Genomic DNA, 21,985 nt, shown 5'->3' with positions numbered 1-21,985 from the left:
ACTTAATATATAACGCTACATTAAAACAATTTTAGATAATTCAGTTTCACCAGCATTCTTCATTCTGTAGTAGCTCATCATCTGATCTGATCTTTGTTACTATATTACATTTTCAACATTCATGACCGTTTCCAGCGGACATGTGTTCAACTGGCAAAAAAAAAATCTGAGCGCTGGTGTACCAAATTCAAATCGATTCACTGAGATGCATTCAGATTATTTCTGAGCAAACGAATTCCGTTCTGCTCAAAGAATCGGATTCCAAACCAAAAATGTGGCGCCCTGATGTACGCGTGCCGCGATTGGGATGCCGCGGCGCGCGTAACGAAAGGACGCCTCCGGTCAGGTTCGTCTCCCAGGCGTGTAACTGTGTCAGCTCATCCTCCCGAGAGGGGGGTGCCACGCTGCCACCTGACTTACACCTGGGTCCCACGCACAAGCACACACAAAAAAAAAATCCGATGGTGGTAACGAACGAGCTCGTTGATGGATGTAGCGGCCGGGGTATGGGCGAGCTTGGAGACAATCCGCCCGTGGAATCGACGATGGCTGCCAAGAAGCGGTGAGCCCCTCTCCGTGTCGCTGGGTATGGGAGACGGCCGGGGAAAAGGGAACCTCCCCGGCGCCACATCACCAGCTCTCAAGGAGGAACCGGGCAAGCGCCGGCCGTCGAAACAAAAGATAAAAAATCAAGCTGTATTGCTAGAAAGATCTTGGCGGTCGCGAGTGCGATTGTGTCAGATCTCGACAAGAGCGAATCCGTGGGGGCAAGGAGACGCTCGGTCAGATGATCGGCCCCGGCAAACCGGATCCCTGTGGCTGGCCTCAGGAGGCGCTCGGCCATACCAAACTCGGCTCCGCGCCGCTGATCCAGCAGAAAATAAACGGCGAGGCAGTGAATGAGCAAGAACAAACAAAAATCAAACAAGATAGAGAGATTGATCAAAGCAACAACGAGAATAAGGAAGGAAACGGAGCACGAAACAAGTCTAGGCCAGGCGAGAGATGGCGAGGCTCGCCGTCGAGCACATCCCGCCGCAACGGCGCTGGATGGAGGCAAGGAGGGGGCGGGCAGACGGAGGAAGCGAATCCGATTGCGGCGCTGGTTGGTTAAATAGACATAGCGAGGACTGGCTGGCTAGGGTTTATGTTCTCGTGAAACTCCTCGGGGTTTCGGACCGGGCCCGAATGGCTGAATTGGGCTGTAGAGCCGCGACCTCTGGCGTGAGATGGGTCGGCCCAGAACCGCCCTATTCTGGTGTGAAATGAACTACAAGCATTGGCTTGCCAAAATTTTGATAACCAAATTCTTAGGTCTTGCCAAATTTTAGCAAACAAGCCTAACAGAGATATTCACATGCATTGTTACAATCAGCAAACGTGCTCACATTCTACTATTCTAGACATCTTCCTGAATCCTGCCTGATACAATCAGCAAAATTGTAACACCGGTTGTTTTCTGCTTCCCGTAGTACAAACCGGCTTATTAGCACGATTCAATCAGCTTATTCTCCCGGACAGGTTCTCCTTTCAAATCGAAACAGAGAAATCCTACCAAAAACAGCAATATTTTCTCCAAAACTCAAACGGGAGAGAGATATCTTGACGGACAGCAGAGGCCAGATCAACTCAAAACACTGAAATACCAACGCGGGCCACTGCAAAAACAAAGCCCCAAACCAGCTAATTTCAAATGTATCCCCCAATGAAGAGAAAGAAGAATGTAATGCTAGTTCCAAGAACAACCGCACAGCGAACAGCATGTATACTACTGAATCACTTCACCAATTTGACTGGCCAGCACGTGACCAGATTATTAACAGGCGACTAGTAATCATACACCGTCAGCCGCCATGACCTGCCTCTGAGGTTCTAAGCATCCTGAACTTGGTTGACCATCCAAGACATGCGGATACAAGGCTTTGTCAAGCATGCAGAGGAGCACAACTTCTCTACTAAGAGATCTCCTCAGTCCCCGCTTCTATCGTCATTGCTCCAAATAAAAACAAAAAAATCAGCTACCGAGTCTAAGTCAATGAGTAAGCCTATATTACATGCAAGCCAAAGTAGAACAATTTCAAATGGGACCATTGCAAGAGATGACTCTGTTTCATCAACGCTACTAACTTACGCACAAGCCCAAGAAATCCGTAAACCAACTAGCAAAGCTACTAACTTAGAGAGTTAAGAGAAACTAGTAAATATGCCTTGCACAAAGTACAGAAAGCATCAAGCCCTGGAGAACAAGACTGGCAGCAAAATCACAGAACCTAAAACACGAAACACCACTAGACAGTAGACACGACCTTGCATCAGCAACTTGAGTTTCTTCATGCACACATGAAACACCAGCTCTTGGTCCCTCAGCAGCAGAGGCTGCACAAAATCACTTAAGATAAGATGGACTTAAAATTCCAGGGAACCACCTCTCTTTGTATAGCAGTATAGCACAGATACCATAATCCATATCTCTATGTTGTTAAGTGACTTTGACAAATAGAAGCTAAAGAATGTAAATGGTTAAAAGGTATCTGGAGTGTAGAATATATATATATATATATATATATATATATATATATATATATATATATATATATATATATATATATATATATATATATATATATATATATATATATATATATATATTTGGTTTCTCTCCTGCCGGATACCCTTCCTGGCTCAGCCCAAATTTAAATTCATTGTCAAGATCCCATTATCCGTCCATAACATGTATTACAGATGAATAACTTCCTACACATATCCAGCCAATTTCATGGATGTCCATAACCCAAAAATAAAAATGTAGGTAGAAGTAACAAATAAAGTTTTATAGATGGTCTATTCTCATAAACTGATAAACTAATTGTTTGTTCTTGAGCATATATGCCATTGCCCATATTTTTTATGTTACTAACTGGAGAGTTACTCATTCTGAATATTAGCAAATCAAAAACTAAGCAAAGCTGTTCCTAGGATGCAGAAGCTCACGTCACTTAGGGAACAACGTCATAGAAGCCGGTGCCCTCTCCTACCTTGCTGACCCGGCCAGACTTCGGATCAATAGCGACAAACAAATCATCCATCCCCAAGAAAATGACACCAACGCCATCCACATCAGGTGACGTCAAATGACACCAACGCCATCCACATCAGGTGAGGTCGAGAGGGTATCAACAGGGAGCAGTGTCTCAAGCTCGATGACTCTGCTTAGAACCCATTCCACATCTCCTTCAGGACCGGCCTCCCTCAACCATAGGTAGATCATACTTGAGGGCCCTGTTTTTTTTTTTAGGAACCGACAGGAGAACTACCCGTTGTATTAATAAGAAGGAAACCCAACGGGCTAACAAACGTTTTTACAACCTGGACAAAAAGAAAGGACCTGGGGGCCCAGGTGACCCCCGAGGCCTACCAAAAGGCCTACTCTCAAGCTATAAGGCGCCCTAGGTGGTGCGCTCCCGCAAAAGCTTGAAAGGAGGCTTCCTCCTGAATAGAGCTAAATGTTTGGGTAAACAAATGCTCTCGGTGATCAAAGATGTGGCGATTTCGTTCATTCTAGATCTCCCAGGAAACCAACAAGATGAGAGACATGAAACCTTTCCGTGGAACAAAGCACGTGGCTACCATAGCTAACCACCAATCATGCAGCAAAGCTGATGGCAACCAGCTAGAGGGGTCGATGGCCAGCTAGGCAAGCCATGTTGCAACACGTCCCCAAATGCACCTGATGAAATGACAGTCGACCAAGAGGTGGTGTGAGGTCTCTGGATCTTGTCGGGACAAGGTGTTGATGGAGTTGGAAGGCACCCCCTCTTTGCCAGGTGATCTGCGATCCGTAGACTATTTTGGACAGCCAACTAAGCGAAAATTTTGCAATTTGGCAGTGCCCACACTTTTCAAAAGATGGCAATGTATTCTGTGTCGATGCATCCCCATAAATGCATCTTTTAGGCCGAAGAAGTGGAGGGTTCCATATTGGCATTCATCCTCCATACGATGTCATCCGCATTGTTGGGGCGAAAGGTGACCTCATGAGAAGACAGACACAAATGAATCACTTAGTTAACATGTAGACGATATGTAATTTGAGAGAGGTCAATGTCCGCGATCCAGGAGTTTTTGTGTAGGGCCTCTCCTAACTTTTTCGTCTATCCCTACTCACGTTTAAAAGGAGTGGAGCGAAGTCCACTAGCCGCAGGCCGTTGGCCCAAGCCGAATGGCAGAAAGAGACAGACCCACAACTTATGTGGGCTCTTCCATTTCAAGGTATCTCTGAGCCACGAAAAGAAGCATGTCGGTCCTATCACAAGGTATCTCTGAGCCGACCCACAACTTATGTGGGCTCTTCCATTCGTGCCAAAGCCACCACTGCTAAAGCACCCGACAGAAAGCTTCGAGGTGGAGGACGCTGTCGGTGTATTCAGAACCAGGGGTCCCTAAGTCCCGAGACCAGACCGGCCATCCGCCACATGTCACCACCCTGCAAGGTAAGAAGAAGCTACGCCCCGGGAGAAGGTGCTCGGGGCCGCCGCCTCTGGTTCCCGAGCACCCTAGTTCCCCGATGATCCGCAGAGCCCAAATACCAAGAAGGAAGTGCTCGGGAGAGAGTGCTCGGGGCTGCACGTGGCAGCCCCCGAGGACTCGGTGCCCCGAAGGTCCCACCGAAGTGCTCGGGAGAGAGTGCTCGGGACTGCACGTGGCAGCCCCCGAGGACTCGGTGCCCCGAAGGTCCCACCGAAGTGCTCGGGAGAGAGTGCTCGGGGCTGCACGTGGCAGCCCCCGAGGACTCGGTTCCCCGAAGGTCTCACTCAAGTGCTCGGGGCTGCACGTGGCAGCCCCCGAGGACTCGGTTCCCCGAAGGTTCGCGCAAGATCATTCGACGACCCGAAGGGTCCCGTCGTCAGGGTGTCATCCAGTCAAAGGCCCAATGCCGCATTTAATAGGCACGCGCGGCCTGACATCCTGCCATCCTGACATTCTCAGCTGCCCACGCCCCAGTGTCAGACCCTGCCATGCACTGGCAGGGGGGGGCGTGGGTCCATTAAATGCACGGGTCCCGTCCCGTTTCATCCGGGTGCCTCGGGATAACGTTGCCAGAATCGAAGCGCTCCGCCTGCCACCCTGCCATGGCGGAAGAACAAGACAGGGTGGGCGCGCCGGGCACCTCTGAGGCTGCCCGGTGGGCCCCCTTTATGGCGCCCGAGGGCTTCCACAGTGGCGGGTGGTCGGATGCGCGCCGCATTTCTCCACCACCCCTGTCACTTCGTCAAGACGAAATGATTACGCCTTTCTCCGTGGCATCTTGGCATTCGCATCCCCTCTTTCCCATTCAGGATATGTTGAGGTCGGCGCGCCTATAAAAGGAAAGGATGGAGAACACTAAAGGAGGATCCCCGACGAACCAGACCGAAGAGAGACCGGAAGTGTGTGAAGAAGAGGACGCAGACGCTTGAACCAGCTCAAGCCAAGCTAGAACACGAGAGCCTCAAGCTCTTTGTAAACGGCTCTCCCCTTGGAACCAGATACATCCTTGAAGAATTCCCTTGAAGGATAAATATAGCGCTCACACAGGAGTAGGGTGTTACGCCTCCGTGTGGCCCGAACCTGTCTAAACCCCGGTGCACCCATTTTTCTCGCATTAGGGCGATCATCCCCCACCAGCCATCGCATTTGTTTTCCGTTCCCGCTTATTTCCCAAACAAGCTTTTCCAGGATTATCCCCCCGGCCGAATCTCTAAAAAGGGGTCTCTCGGGATCCCTGCGACAGGAGTTCACCCTCCGACAGACGCCAAGGCCATCCTTTTCTTTAGGATGGCATACACGGTCCCAATTAACCTTACATTTCCCATCCATGATTCACTGGTGACCCAACCAAAGGAAACGACGTCGAGCCAAAACGATCTCCTTAAGCGTTACTGGAGGGGCTTTGATGGCTGTAAGGAGGTAGATTGGCTGGGAGGAGAGAACTGACTTAACTAGAGTCAGATAGCCACTGTGATTGATGAACTTTCCCTGCCAGGAGGAAATTTTGGCAGTAGGTTTATCCACCAACGGTTAAAGATCGGCCCTTTTCAGCTGCCTCAAGGAGAGTAGAAGGCCAAGGCAGGTGACCAGAGAGTTTTCCTAAAGAAGTGGGAGGTTAGTGAGAACTTCTTCCAAGCTTACATGGAGCACCTTATCGTTGTTACAGAAGTTTTGGAGAAATTTGTTTTAAGCCCCGTCACTTCGTCAAAGGAGTTCAGAATAAAGGCGAGGGCGGTAACATCCCTCAGCGTTGGTGAGATGAAGACAACTACATCATCTGCATACATCGATGTCCGCAACTCATGCCGCTGCTCCCACAGAGGTGTCAAATGGCCTTGCTCCACAGCGTGGGACAATATGCGTTGTAGTGGGTCAATGGCAAGCATGAACAACAACAGGGAGAGAGGGTCACCATGCCTAATTCCGTAACCATGCCTGATCAGTGGCTTAGGAACGTCGTTGAGGAGGACCCTTAACGATGAGGTGGCAAGGGATGCGAAGATCCAAGCACACCATTGGCGAGGGAAGCCAAGATGAGATAGGAGGCCTAGAAGGTATTCCCAGCGGACCAAATCGAAGGTTTTTTTGCAATGTCTGGTTTGAAAAGTTGGGTCGGGGTCCTGTTTAGTAGTGTTTTGCACTGCCATGTAGTTATCATGTATGGATCTATCTTTAATGAAGGCACTTTGACATCCAGACACAATGGAGTGCATATGTGGGGCCAATCAGAGAGCTAAGATTTTGGATACAATCTTAGCCATCGAGTGGATAAGACTGATGGGTCTGAAGTCTGTGATCTTTTTAGCCCCACCTTTCTTCGGAAGGAGCACTGTCGAATATCTAACTATAGGGTATATACACATAAGAAGTACATTGTATATGGACAGGGCATACCGTGCGTATGTATAACAACTCTAGATATTATAGAACTGAATTTGCAGCACTTGATACACCTAGAATCTAGAAGACGTATACTAGGAAGGTCTCGATTGGTTGCCCAACTCGAGAACGACTAATATCCATGTCGGATTCATATGCTTTATCATGGTAGACAAGATGAAGGACTCCTTATCGACTACGGCAGGATAGGAGGTAGAATATTAGCCCTATATAAAACGGGGACCCAGACCTCTGGGGAATAGAGAAAACTTATGCATCTGCAACTCAACGTAAGCATCAAGACCATAGGAGATACTTGGCGACATCATCCTTATTTTAGCTTAGATCCAATCTATTCCCTGTAATAGGTCTAGACACATTGTTTGTACTCGAGAGAATACATACACATCACCATCCATACATGATATAGGGTATTACTCCAACCGAGGGCCCAAACCTGTCTACATCGCGTGTCTCAATTCGTGTTCAATCCCGGATCTCGAAGGTACCCTAGTCAATTACGGACATATTGTCAAGAATTAATCTTCGGCAAGCACAATATTAGCCCCTGTTGTCTCCTTCATTGAAGAAAGCGCATATGGCCTAGGGTACGTCCTCTTTGATAATATGCCAGCATTTATGAAAGAAAATCCTGGTAAATTTGTCCGATCTTGGTGCTTTGTCCAGTCGGATCCTACAGATCGCTTCATAGATCTCATTGTCGAAAATGGGGTTTCCCAAGTTGGTGAGATCATGAGCCTCAACCCCTAGGGAGGCAAGATTAAGTTGCACAGATCTTGCATGCAATCTTTCCATGACATTTTGGAAATGTTGTTGAACGATCGTAGCTTTATCCTTATGGTTTACCGCCCAACCGGAGGAGTTTTGAAGCCTCGAAATTCTATTCTTCCGCCATCCGCCATTAAACTTTAGGTGGGAGAACCTCGTGTTTGCATCGCCCTCTTTGTAGTTGGAAACTCTAGAGACATGTCGCTTCCTCGATCTTTCAACGACCGCCAAGCCAAGGATGTGTTTTTTTAGGTTGACTCGCAACCAAAGCTCCCGCTCTGAGAGTGCTATGCTCTCTTGCGCAATATCCAGCTAGAGAATGACATCAAGGGCCATCAAGAGTTGCTGCTTGAAGATCGAAAAAATTATGCAACTCCAAGACTTTAGGGCCGTAGCCATGGTTCATAGCTTAGAATCTAGGGTGCGAAGGGGGTTATGGAGATTTGGGTTACACTGTCGAGAGGAAGTGACCACTTCCATGGAGCCCGGCGTGCATATCCAGAAATTCTCGAATTTGAAGGACCACAGCAGCCATGGGTCATTTTGGGAAGCTAGGAGCATCGGGCAATGATCAGAGTGCGATGAAGAAAGAGCTTGGGGTGAGTGTCCTCCAAACATGGAATCCCACTCGCTATTGCAAAACACGCGGTCAAGTCACACCATGATTGGGTTGTTCCTGCCATTGTTCCATGTGAATTTCATGTTTTGAAGATGGATATCCCTTAGCTCATAGGCGTTGATCGTGCTTTTGAAGCGACACATGAGCCTATGGTCGATGTTTAAGTTGTTTTTGTCCGAGACTTCGTAGACAAGGTTGAAATCACCCACCAAAAGCCATGGGCTGGGAGCTGTCGGCTTTAGGGATTCGATTTTGTGAAGAAAGGTATGTTTATCTCGGTCAACAGTCAAGCCATAAACTGCTATTAGGCCAGAAGGTCAAAAGGCATCACACAAGGTTATTGTTGCTGAGATATGGAAGTTTCCAACGACGGGGTCTCACACACCCATAATATCCTCATTCCAAAGGAGGAGGATGCTACCTTTAGGGTGGTGGCCCAACGTAGCTAGCTTGGCGGTGCCAGACATGCGTGTGCCCCCAAGGCAAAAGTGATCTCCTGGCCTACATTAATGAGTTTGGTTTCCTGGAGATAGCCTACGTGGCAAGGAGTGTTTGAAATGAACTCACGGATGACTTCTTTGCTGTCCGTGGAGCCCAGACTGCAGACATTCTACGAAAGTAGGGAGAGGGAGGAGGGTGTCGTCATGTAGAGGATGGGTTACACAGGTGGCCCATCGCCCGGCTTGGAGCATAACCGGAAAACATCGGCATTGTAACTGCAAGGTGGTCCTAAAGCTAGCAAAAAAGAACATGGTCTAGTGAAAAGCTAGTTTGGCATACGATGGTGGCCGGAATTGCTGGCCAATAATGTTCACAATCACGAAGTATTTAGGTAGCAAAAGCATGCAAAAGATCTACGACAGCATCCACGGTCGAAATTGCTAGCCGAGTCAAATGGCACGAAGATGAAAACCTACAAGCATGTAGTGCAACATAAGATGACCAAAAGCTTGGCAGTGGAGGAGGATCCTGGCTAGGCCATATTATGCAGAGACCTCATCTCCTGGAGGACGTTTGACCCATCCTCCGCTAGTATACCTGCTAGCACAACATCCCTATGCTCTGTATCTTCATCTTCGAAGTTGAAAAGGTCCTCTAAGGCCGCTAGGATCGAGTCAGGAAGAGGCTCATTGTAAAGGCACATGTAGTCTTGGATTGCTGCTTCCAATGGCTGCTCATCCTGGAGGAGACCAAATTTGTGGCAAAGATTGTGTTGTGCCTTTTCCATGGTGTTCATGTCGGCATGCTTGGATAGGCGTGCACTCTGCCTTGGCTGCTTGTTCCCCACACATCAGTTGTTCCTTGTCTTTTTTGCAGGCGTCCTCACCTGGGCTGGGAAGGGAGGCTCCTTCAGCAACGATGAGGTGACACCGTGAAGATAGGCACTCCCTGGGGAGGCACCTGTTGGGACTGGCTTGAGGGCGTTGTTGTTGTGGGGTTCTGCTCGAGAGCACGAAGCAAGCGCACAAAAGCCCTACTCACCAGGACGAGGAAGGAGGATGGTACTAGCAACACATCAGGCTTGCACACCCTATCTTGGCTGGTGTGGATAAAGGAAGCGACACCGCTGCCTTCGGGTTGGAGGAGCAAAAGGCGCGCACACCTGCTAACGATGTCAGCGAGCGTGAAGTCCTGTCGTCGAGCAGGGGGGACGGCCGACGATGTGTCTGCAAGGGCCCCATCAATCCAGTTGGCTATGGTAGCCAAGTCACCCATTGCCTTCATAAGGAGGGAGCTACTGCCCTACAAGGAGGAAGACCACGACTACACAATAGACATGATAGAGGTCACAAATGGATGAAGGTTAAGATGTTGGACAGGGTCATAAGCCATCGTGAGGATCGCAACATAATATTTTAAAGCTTCAAAGGTGCAGGCTTGTTGTGCCTCGTTGTAGAGGTTGAGGCACATATGCGCACTGGCTTGCCACGGTGAAACCTCATCGAGGCGCCCACTAAGAGGGGCATGACCACCGACGCCTTTGGCTTGATATTTGCGTCCAGATGCGCCTGAGGCAGAAGGGCACCAACAACGCTCCACCCTCCTAGATATGCAGGTAAAATGGCCTTGTCCTATTCCGATGTCGGCACCGAAGTATTTGTGGTGACCACCCGCAGAGCATCGGTTGTGTGGCTACACCCACCCACATTGTGGCTGCCTACCCCGTGGCACTAAGGTGGGGTGCGGGAATGTTGCCTGCAAACCTTGACTCGCTGGTTGGATCCTCACCGGTCATCACGGTGGAGGTCGCGGTAGCCACGCTCACCCCCTGCTCAACTCAGGGTGGTGGCATCGTCGTAGTCATCATAGTGGTGGCGTCATTGCTCAAGGCGTGAGTGGTCATCCCGTGAGGAGTTGGAGCTCTGTCCTCAGGAGGAGCATGAGTTGTTGAAGCGGCACCCACGATGGTTGGTGGAGGGCTCCCTTGTCATGCCACGTTCATGATCATCGGCATCATTTGGCAGATCAGTGAACATTGGGACCCAATCAGGGCTTGTCTCACCATCCACCTTGCCTCTGTACCAGGTGTACCACCGTGTTGTAGGGTCAGGTGGCAAGTCGCCTGCAAATCCACCATGGAGGAACACTGAACTCTCTAATAAGTCTTCCAATGTATCAAGGTGAACAAGCACGCGGAACTTTGTCCCGTACTACCACCACTATGTGGGCACTGTGGTCACCTACGAAGAGGAAGAGGAACTGGTGGCTGTGCGATGAGTGAAGGTTAGCCACATCACCTTAGGGATTTGACTGGGGTTGGAAGTTCACACCTAGAGGTTGATGGCGCTCGTGTCCATCAACTGCAGCATATCCGTCTTGATGTGCTCCATGGAGTAGGAGCACCCGATGACCCTCTCAATGATCTCCGACGACCAAGCGTGGATGGTCACCCCTTCTAGACAGAGGAGCACTCTATAGAAGAAAGTTATCCCGAGTGCCTGGCTCAGACTGCGCCACGGTCGGAGGTGGATGTGGACATCTTTGCGACGGATTTTCTTCAGCTCTGGGGCCTTCTCTTAGTGCCGATGATGCTCAAACTTGATGAGGAACAACTCGGGGAATTGGGTGGAGACGACCACCTCCCCGTGGTGCAGCTAGATCTCATCCAGGACTGCATCCTTGATTTGTCGTGCTCCCCCCCCCCCTACTGGGAGGCTGAGCACCCAAGGAATGAGAGTGGTTCCCTTCCATTCAGTCAAAGGACAGCGGGATCAGGCGGTAGTCCTCGTTCAACCTCGTGTTGGAATCGCCGAGGGAAGCCATGGGAGGATGGTTGGAGCGACTTGCAACTATGAGCAGTTGCGTGGGGCGATGGTTGCGACTGGAGGGCGAGCGACCATGTGGATGCTAGAGATGGGCAACGGGGAGTGAGGGGCTGGACTGAGCACCTAGCTGAGATGATGCCACCACCTACACATAGAGCTGGTAGTTGCGTTCCCTATGGCCTGATTGATGGTACTGGAAGGGCTTCACGAGGTCACGACAAGTGGCTGCTCTGTGTTCTAAGGCTAGGCAAAGGGAGCATTGCCCAACCGTGGGCCTCTTGAACCGCACTCGAGTCGGGGAGTGTAAATACTCAAGAGAGCACCTCGATTTGGAGTTAAAGCTGGTAGTTTGCCTTGAGCTACGCCGCAAGCACCTGCTGCGAACATGGATCTAGTCGGGATCCGTCGTTTTAATGGGATTGAAGGGATTCCTCTCATGACGCGGAGGCTTAGAGCAAAGTGACCGACGCTGAAGCGTTGACTTCCCTGAACGATGATGACCCATATGCTTGCGTGAGGAGGCCGGTTAAGTAAAGGAACACGTAATACTCTGCTGGGGGCGGTAGGGTAGCTAGAGACCGAGTGAGGGGATTTAAGAACTTCCGCATATGAGAGACGGTGGAGACTTAAATGCATAGGTAGATGTTCGAACCAGCGAAGCCTTGAATGCAAATACTTGGCAACGGTAGCCCTGTTACAAGCAGATCGAGCAAGATCTCAGTTGGGGGCTTAGGACCAAGGACTCCACCCAAATCTTGAGAGGCAAAACGGACGCGTTAGATGCGAGGGGGAATTGCAGGCCTGGGCGATTGAGTGTGATGGGTGATGGGGAGCCAAACTGGAAGCGAAGGAAAGATGCTAGGGGTGGAGGAGGAAGGGGGGAGTAGGCGAAGGGAGCCTCATCTTTTTGTTGTGCCCCTAACCACTAGAAGTGCTTCTACTTGAGGACCATGTTGCTCTTATAAAACATGAAGTAGAATGTATCTCCCATAAGGGCACTGGATGCCAACTCAAAATAGTCATAGATGTGCTTAGTATAGGTTGGCTCGCTCCAACCACCAGCCTCTAACAAGTAGACATAGGCGAATGCTCCACTGTACCCAGCGCCCATGAAGACCACAAGGAAGGGGTCTTGATGGCAGTCGATGTGGCATTCGGTTGTGCGGTATTTTGGAGGAAGCATAAATGAATGAAAAAACGTATCAAAGTTACAAAAGGCACGGGACCAACAAAAAATCCTTGTGCCTCCTCTTTATTAATATTAAAAAGACACACAACCATTATTTGGCCAAAAAATAACAGAGTTGCCAACATCCCTAGAGGATTAACAAGTTTGCTAGGTGGCTACTACATATGCACATCTGAAATAGATGATAAAACCTAAAGGATACAAATCCAAGCAACTGATGAATAAGCAAACCTGATCAACAATTATATTATTTATTAAACATATTTAATTTTTATTATATAAAATATGAGTCGTATGTCCCTCCTCCCGTCTTTTAATAAAAAATTAGGTCGGAACCACATCCTCTCCCCTCCCACACTGCCTAATAAAAAAAAAAAACCGGAAATCCTATTGAAAACATACAGGTGCCAGCAGCCACAAAATCATAAACGCCCTCGAGAACCGCACGCCCCACCCCACCGCCCGCCATTCCCACATCTGCCATCCTTTCTCCACTCCTACCCTAATCCTTGATCGCGGTGGATGGGGCGATGCAGCCGCCGTGGCCGTGCCGGGACGTTTCTCTGCCACAAGGCGACCAAACATCAATTTATTCGAGAGATGCCGGGTGGGGAAGGAGCCCAAGACAAATGCCCCGCCATGGATGAATCCCACGAGAAAGATGTTGCGCGCCTGCCCCTGGCAACGGCGGGCACAAGCATTCTCCCTGACCTCGCCTCCCCCTTCTCCCATGTCGCCCCTCTTCAGCTTCATCTACCGTCTCAAGTTGTCAAGACTGCACCGTCGCCGGCTGGGCCACTCCTCCCGCATCTGCAGTGCACAACGGCGCACTCCCCTGCTTAGTTAATCCATGCATCAGGAAACATGGCGGCGGTCCCCTTTTCCCTCCCCACCTGGTTCGTCCTCAGGCACCACGAAGCAGGTGTCAGGCACCAGACGACCGCGGGAACTATCCTCACACCGACTGACGTCAGTGCGCAACTCCCCCCGTGGAAGGAGCACATTGTCTTCGATCACCAGGAAGCAAATGCCGGCAAGTAAACTATCTCTGATTTACAATACCATCAAGGTTCTAGATTAATTCTTTTGAGTTAGGTACGAGTACTACTCCCTTAGATCAAGCGCTATTGATAGCATTGCTTAAGTGCTTACTGGATCAGGCGTCTCATGGTTCTGTTCCAATATGTACAGACAGGAGTTGTGGATATGGTGGCAATCGCAAAAGATATTGACTTAAGGCTTTAAAAAATTGTCGGTCCTTTTTCAGTTCACTGCTTCACTCTCTTTCTGCGGTGATCCAAGAGGTTACCTCTCACTTCATGTCTTACAATTTCTTACCTTATGTTCGATTCTTTTAACTATTGTTCCTTGATTCTTCTCTATCCAGTGGATGCCATTTTTAATTCACAAACGGTATTCACCTTTTATCGTGTTTAGGGTTGAATTAGGATAGCTGAGCTTGCATAGTATTGTTTCATACTATCCTTCACAATCATTGAAGCCCATTGGGTTATTGGTAACTTTAATTCTTCTCTTCTTTTGGGGTATGCACAAATGTCATGATCCCCTCTTCCATGGGATAACAATACTGAGGATAGCATGATTGAAGGGCGCAATTGATTTCCTCTCTAGCTCAGTAGGTTGATGCTATTGTAATTCAAGGTCTGGAGATATATGTGCTAATATTATCAGCAACATTAAGGTGGTACATATGACTAGAAAATTTGAACCTGCTGCAAAAATTTCATGCGCCCTAATGTCTAATGCATTGTCTGTTGCAACAAGCATGTGTATAAAATGTCCTTTCCTTGTATATCAGGCTTATCCTGCATTGAGAACTTAGACGGAAGGAATATGCAATTCCAAAATTACTTCGCTCCTGCTATATATCTTCTTCCCCCTGAATTTCTGAATTTTCAATTGTCCATAGAAGTTTGATGTAGATTCTTGATGGTGAAGGAGCGCTGCCAAAAAGGTTGTATATCGGATTGAAGTGGTGTTTCACACTTACGCTATGACCAATGCACTCATGCGCTTAGTTTCTGGATATGGCCCTTTTCGTGGTATGCGTATTGTGTTTCCTTTGTAGGTTATTTTGCTAATTTAAACACCATAATTTGAACACAAGAGTGGTCAGGGTATGTACTATTTGATTTTTCAGGTTTAACTTACTCTTGCAGCCATTATGTTTTTTTCTCTTGACATGGGTACTCGAGACAAAGTAAAAAAAAAGCTACCATATTGTGTTACATTATTTTTAATTTTTTTCCCAGATGTTACGGGTTACACAATAACAGTTCCATATGGGTTTGTAAAAAATGAACGAGTCTCACCAAGATACAGTGCATGATAGCTTTGTTTACAGTGTCTCACTATTTTACTCGACCTGTATTTAGAGTGTCTCAGTCAAGAAGCTCTTCATTTTTCTAGGCACCAGTAATACCCAAGGAGCCCCAATCGCCCCCATGCCAGCACTTGATCAGTGGACTGATCGGTTGAAAATTTCACCCTTAAGTCTGTGTTCGCGTGCACTGGATCTCTGAGTTCTATGGACTTTGGTCCATGCTTCAGAAACAAGTGTTCCTGGTTTGTAAGACTCCCAACGAATTATATGGTTCATGTGACTCCTCAGCATCACATATCAAGGATTGGATGTGATTATTTTGCTTGTTTGAATTATACATCCAGCCAGCCGACAATGACAGATTTTTATGATCTCAGACCAAAGTTTCTATCTTGGCTTTGTATACAGGAATACAAAGATCTTTGCTTTCTAGCTCAATGATAAACAGCAAAGTTTGTGGGCTTTGAGGTCTGCGCAGGTTATATAAATTGTAGAAACTGGGCTGCTAACTGTTTCAATTTTTGTTTCAGTTAATACATCTCAATCTGAAGCAATTTTAAATGCGATATGCAATAAGCTAGGTGAAGCTAGCTAGGCTGATTATTTTCATATGGACCAGCTTTGGCGTTATAACATTAGGCTATTTCTGGCCCTGTGTGTGCTGAACTGTTGATGTTATTTTTATTTTTCGGTGATTTCGGCCTCGGCCGCCTCTGTACTTTGTTTCTCCTTCTCTATTAATACATAGCTAGAAAATCTCATGCTGGTTTTCGGTAAAAAACTGTAAATTACCGTATCCATTTCTCTACCTGAATCATTTATCCATGAACTTCATTTTCCATCGTTAATTTAGTTGTGCAAGCAAAAATATTTTATTTAACATGTGACAAATTTGTTAAGTATTCTACGCTGAAAATTTTCAACTCCTGTTGCAATTTATCTCGTAAAAATTTTAGCTACCGTTACAACACACGAGTATTCAACTAGTGTTATTATAAAAGCCAAGCCAGGCCAAGTTCTCCTTGCCTCGAATCTTACAGGGATACATCCGTAGATCCATTTGGTCATTGCTACACAAAGTTCGTCTCTGGCTCATTGTCGTTGCAACCGTAGTCGATGGCTAGAGATGCCAGTGAGTCAACCAATGGGTGAGCCTATTTTGTGATCCAAACACCATTCCGGTGAAGCTAATGTGTCTTTCAAAACGTTGTTTTGCCTGCATTCATTTCCCGTTCTGGTGTTTTATGCATTTTCTATTCATTGTTCCACCCCCCCCCCCCCCCCGCGCCGAAAGATCAGCAGAGCTGTGCCATTCGTTCCAAACATGCCCTCAACAAAACAACACAGATATCCTGTTCCTCATGGTACGTACAACTGGTCAGCATGATCACTCAGCCCAGTATCTCAACTTCTCAATCAGATTAGGCTTTTTTTGGCCCAGCTTTAGATCTCTCAGAGCTGATCAAACCTAGCTCTAATCAATCTTAAATCTGAAGGTATTAATAGATTGAGAATATTTAGTTGAACTATCTAATTTTTATTTTAAACTAAAAATAAATGTTTAACCTACTTTATTTTATCATACAAATTCCAAATCCAGCATATATCTTGAAGCTGGAGCTGTGCCAAACTGACCCTCTCCTGACCAGCTTCTCATTCTAAATCAAACATAACCAAAATTTTAGAGAATACAGAAATTCTACCAAGTCGAAAATTACCACGACACCAAAGACCATGGCAAAACATTGACATATCAATGCAGGCCATGCAAAGAGCATAACCCCAGACCAGCCACACCCAATTTCAAATGAATACCTCAAGGAAGAAAAAGGAATGTAATGATATGATAGTATACATAAAAATCCTAATAATTTGTCTGGCCGGCACTTTCCCAGACAATTAACAGGAGACTAATAATCTTACAGCATTAGCCTTCTAAACATCCTAAACTTAGTTGAGTATGCTCAACAGGACAGAGCATGCATTACAAGAAGCCCACATTGTTGTGTACCTGTACCCTTTCGAAGACATGCGGATACAAGAGTTTGCCAAACCTGCAGATGAGCACTACCAAATCTCTCCCACCTTTCTACATGATACTCCTTCAGCCCTATGCTCTTGATTCCAAGGCAAGGATAATCTTCTTCCGAGGACCCTGAAATAACACTCTGTTATAAGTTTGACTTTTGCATCTCAAATTTATTACTTTGAATAAGAAAGAATTCAGACTTACTGAGGTATATCTTTATAGTAGAATTTATGCTAATTAGGTTCCAGCTAGACAACAGACTCCAAAAACTTAAGCGCACACAGGCACACACATATTTCCCCAAACAAAACAGGCAAGCTTATGAGCATGTAAAAAGGTGATATGAATCGTCATTCATCAGCAAAATGATCCCAACTGAAGTATCCTAATTACTTGTGTTTACTTGTTTACAGTTAAGTCCACAGTTTGTCCAAAGTTTGTTAAAGACCTAGGATGGAAGATGGTCATTAATCTTTAAAAAGATGGATGCGATAAGCCAATAGTTCACCAATTTTACAAGCAAACTCATAATCAGACATCATAGATAAAGATCTGGAATGTAATCTGCCTACCATTGGAATGCCCAAAGCCTTCAGATCACCGTCAGTCATGTGCCTTAGGGCTGCCATGTCAACCTTGTAAGATAGAAAAACTATTAACCAAATAAACATCAATGAGAACATGGAAACAGGGCAGCGATTCAGGAATATAGTAAAACCTCCTCTGCCTGGAAGGTAATTGAATACTTCTCAAGTCCAAGTGAACTCAGGAAACTGTCGAGTGGACTTTCGACCTACAAAAAAGTTCCAAAAAGAAAAGATGTGGGATCTGAACACAAAAAAAGAAAAAAAAATTCACTAAAAAAGCAGATGCGTGGCTATCCTGCAACACATAGCACATTATCCAAATAATCAAATTCAGATACTGAGTGATGCCATGTACACATAAGGATTTTTGCCAGGTGCTCCACACCAAACGCACCCTGAACCCCATACAGACTATACTAAGTGGAAGCGAAAGTAGAACAATTTCAAACTGGACAACTGCAGACTCTGTACGACTGTACTCCAAGTCTCCAAAGCATCTAATATCAACATGGCAATACTCAGTTACTCATAATTGGTTAGCTAGGGCCATAGTATTTCACAAAACAATGAACTGGCCCTCATTAAAATTTCTCCCTATTGAAACCTTGCATAACCCTTTAACCATCTTCATGAACGCAGACAGCAGAAAAAAGTGCAAAGCATGCTTCTCCCTTCCTTAAAAGTACATAAAAATATGGCCATGGCAGTGGCTAAAGGGCTCTATGAATTTTATGCACATGGCTCATCACAAAAGAATCAGAGGGACACATGAAAAAGGAAAATTCCACCAGATGTTACTACTCTTCTATATGAAGTAGTATATAAAACAAACTTAACATAGAAAAAAAGTATCACGATACAACATAATCCAAGAGGTCAACTCTTGTGCTGTGTCTTCAGTAAAAGAGTAATTCCAGCAATAATTCCTACTCTCTTTTAGGCAAGGACTGAAATTCGGCATATGTGGAAAGCAGTAAAGGATTGAAAAATATATATTATGGCATCCATTACAAGTAGAGTCCGTACCTTTGGCTGAGATGTCTTCTTGGATGAAGTCTGTTTTGATGATTTCTTAGTTTGGCGCGCAGTCATTTCATCAGCATTTTCACGCCTTGTGATTTTGACAACCTCCGATTGTGGCTTTGGTTTTGGAGGGCCAGCATTTGATGGCTGTGGATGCATTGTTCCAGATAGCTTCTCACGTAGATCACGTACCCCAGAACCCTTTGTGCCAGTAAAGCCTTGCTGAGAGCTTCTCCCCTGAAGCTTCAATCGCAAATCCCTTGGATCAATTGATTCTTAAGACACAGCACAGATAGATAAGAGTTAAATGTGAACTGGATATAAAAAAAGATAGCCATACTTTAATTAAGGTATAACAACAAAAAAAATACTTGAAGCTGGTTCATCGTCTTCCCGATACAGATCATGCTTCCATTTTTCGTCGATCTGTCGTTGCCTTCAAAGATGACAAGAATTTAAGGATTCTACAAATTACTACATAGATAGTGAAGTGTAGTCGGCAGAAAGGAATGACACAAAAGAAAATTATGTGATTCAACCAGGATTCAAAATCCCGGCAGTAACTGCTGGCAACCGGAAATTCTGGTTGGTGTCAGGGACGCTGTAGCAGGCAGTGGAAATGCCATTTTGAGCTGCTTCTGATTTATTAGAACTCCAGATGCTATTAAAACATGTTGGAAGCTTAAATCTGTTGATAGTTTGAATAACAAATGGAGTACATGTCTAGTGATTGAGATTAGACCCCCAAACACCCCAGTTAAAGGCTACCCACCCAGGTCAAGGAAATATCCTGTAATGGTTTACATGCGGCAAACACATCCACGGCTAATGCTACAATGTACCAGTATGAACAGATTGCTTGATAATAAGAATCAGCTAACACATTGCTCATTCAAGACAGCCACATCACATTGTAAGGATTTTTTTCCCTTTTTGAGAAGTAACAACTAATCTCCCAAAAAAGGATACAAGAGGCATCTGCGGCTGATTCTTAAACAGTTTACAGCCCAATTCCATAATTTACTGCTACATGTGTGAAACAATTCCTTCCAAAAATAGCTCACTTACAATTTTTTTGCTAGTCAGCACGTAAGTGAATCATTACTTAAATTTGTTGCTTCCCCTGTAAGGATATTCACTAAACTTCCAACATTTGCTCCAAACTAAAAAGTTCCATTGCATAAAAATCCAATGACAAAAAAAATGGTTCTATTCAGAAACCGGTAATTAACAAGCAGGGTCCAAAATAACTCCACACCATGATACCGTTATGGAACTACAAATCCTCCGATTAATAGAATAGAAGTCCATGTGTAGATCCAAAGGCAAAACAACGCAAAAACCTAACCTGCACTTATCATGTTAAGTTAACATAGCATCAGTGAGGAACTAGAACCATGCATGAACTCGCCAGCCCCAAAATCAGCGCCATCTAGCGAATCGAAACACCACAGTTCCCTAGTTTCCATTTGGACACTAACACAAATCATGCGCCACAGAGCTCCACCAACTTAATTTGAACCTAAAATATGGACACCGCACGGGCATACATGGAACAAAGCATCCAAGTCCAAGGCTAAAGGCACAACCTTTCTTCAGAACATCCTAAAACCACGCCCGAACCTAACCTCCACGGACAAGCCCAACCGAGCGAACGAAAAAGAATTCGCCACTAGGGTTACGAACGAACACGCCGACTACCAGAGCGTAAGGCTACATCAACACACCACGCGAAGGGAAGAACAGGGCAGATTCGAATCTGTATACCCTCGTACGCGATGAAGGCGGGGAGATTTGGCCGCAATTGGAGCGGCGGAAGGATTGGGAGCGGCAGCGCTTGCACTGACCTCTTGGACGCCGTGTGACGGGCCCGGCCGCCGGCGCCCGAGCCGGCGGGGAGGTCGGCGTCGAGGCGCTCGTGGATGGAGCGCTTGCGGCCGGTGGAGATCTGGTCCGCGTACATCTCCCTCCGTGTCTCTCGCAAATCCTCTCTCCGCACGAGGGGCGGAGGGTAGGTCTAGGGTTTCGAGCCGACGCAGGGTGGAGGCCTAGAGGGAGGCGGAACCGCGGAAGGGAAGAGAGCGAGGGGGAGCGAGGGCGAAGTGGGGGAAGAGGCGATGAATGTGTCAGTGCCTCAGTGGTGGGCCCCGCCTGTCTCGTGCACCATTTGTTTTTTTTTTGTTTTTGGAAAAATTGGAGCACCTAATGACCCGTGTCTACTGGACCGGTCCGAATCATAATACTGTAGGCACAGTCCAGGTACGGTACGGCATGAGGCCGCGGGTCGTGCCTAGGCTGAGCGCGCGGCACGATGTTTCAGCGCGGCATAGCGTTTCGGCACAGCACGGCCCGGCTGAGTCGAGTTGACACGGACACGGCCTAGCTAGACACGATCCGGCCCGGTACATATATGTCCGGCTACTTTCTATTTTCTATTTTTTTTTAATTTTGTAGCTATTCTTTTATCTATTTTCTATATGTTTTATCATATTTTTTATCTATTTTCTATATACTTTTTAATTTTATAGCTATTTTTTATTTTATCGGGCCGGCTATGCCGACGGACCGCCCGTGCCTGTCGTGCCCATCGGGCCGTCCGCGCCGCAGGGCCACAATCGTGCTCGGGCCGTCCGCGCCGCAGGGCCACAATCGTGCTCGGGCCAGCCTGACACGGCACAGTGACCGACGGGTCGTGCCGTGGGCCGGGGGAGGCATGCGGGTCGGCATAGCACGGCCCGTTACAGTAGTCGGGCCGTTCGGAGCGTACCGTAGCTGGCTATGTCGAGCCGAGCATGTGTCGGATCAGTCCGAGTGGCCCATTTGACCATCTTTGTGATGGATGGTAACAGTAAATTTCGGTCCAACAGCATAGATATCATCTTACCTATATTTATCACTTAAAAAGTTCTAAAAATTAAAAAATGTATTATCTAATATATATATATATATAAACCACTCATTAATATTGTTGTGATTTTGGAAACCGGGAATGAGCATATGGTAGAACTACAATTCATTATTTCTTTACACCAGAGGGGTTGGGGTGGGATCACAACATAGTGAATGAGCATACGGTAGAATTGCAATTCATTATTTCTTTACACCAGAGAGGCTGGGTATTTAGGGTTTATTTGGTTCGCGTCTAAGTTTACCACATTTAAAGTTATTCACGTCATAGATTTTTAAGCGATTGTTTAGTTGGCTGTTACAATTATGGCAAGCCACATTTTATT

The 21,985-nt window shown here is 46.6% G+C and overlaps 1 protein-coding gene across 1 annotated transcript; it reads right to left on the bottom strand.

Annotated features, from left to right (window-relative positions):
• Positions 1–16,934: 16,934 nt before the first annotated feature.
• Positions 16,935–20,863, bottom strand: LOC133924068 (uncharacterized). The gene is made up of 6 exons (XM_062369442.1): positions 20,600–20,863; positions 19,124–19,188; positions 18,756–19,027; positions 17,861–17,935; positions 17,715–17,777; positions 16,935–17,268 (listed from the first exon to the last, which is right to left on the bottom strand). Exons 1-6 carry the CDS (start codon positions 20,713–20,715, stop codon positions 17,224–17,226), a joined length of 636 nt encoding a protein of 211 aa, XP_062225426.1. The 5' UTR covers positions 20,716–20,863; the 3' UTR covers positions 16,935–17,223.
• Between the last annotated feature and the right edge of the window lie 1,122 nt (positions 20,864–21,985).

Source organism: Phragmites australis, chromosome 7, assembly GCF_958298935.1.
Source record: "Phragmites australis chromosome 7, lpPhrAust1.1, whole genome shotgun sequence".
NCBI classification, from domain to species: domain Eukaryota; kingdom Viridiplantae; phylum Streptophyta; class Magnoliopsida; order Poales; family Poaceae; genus Phragmites; species Phragmites australis.
This window is presented reverse-complemented; position numbering and strand designations above follow the sequence as displayed.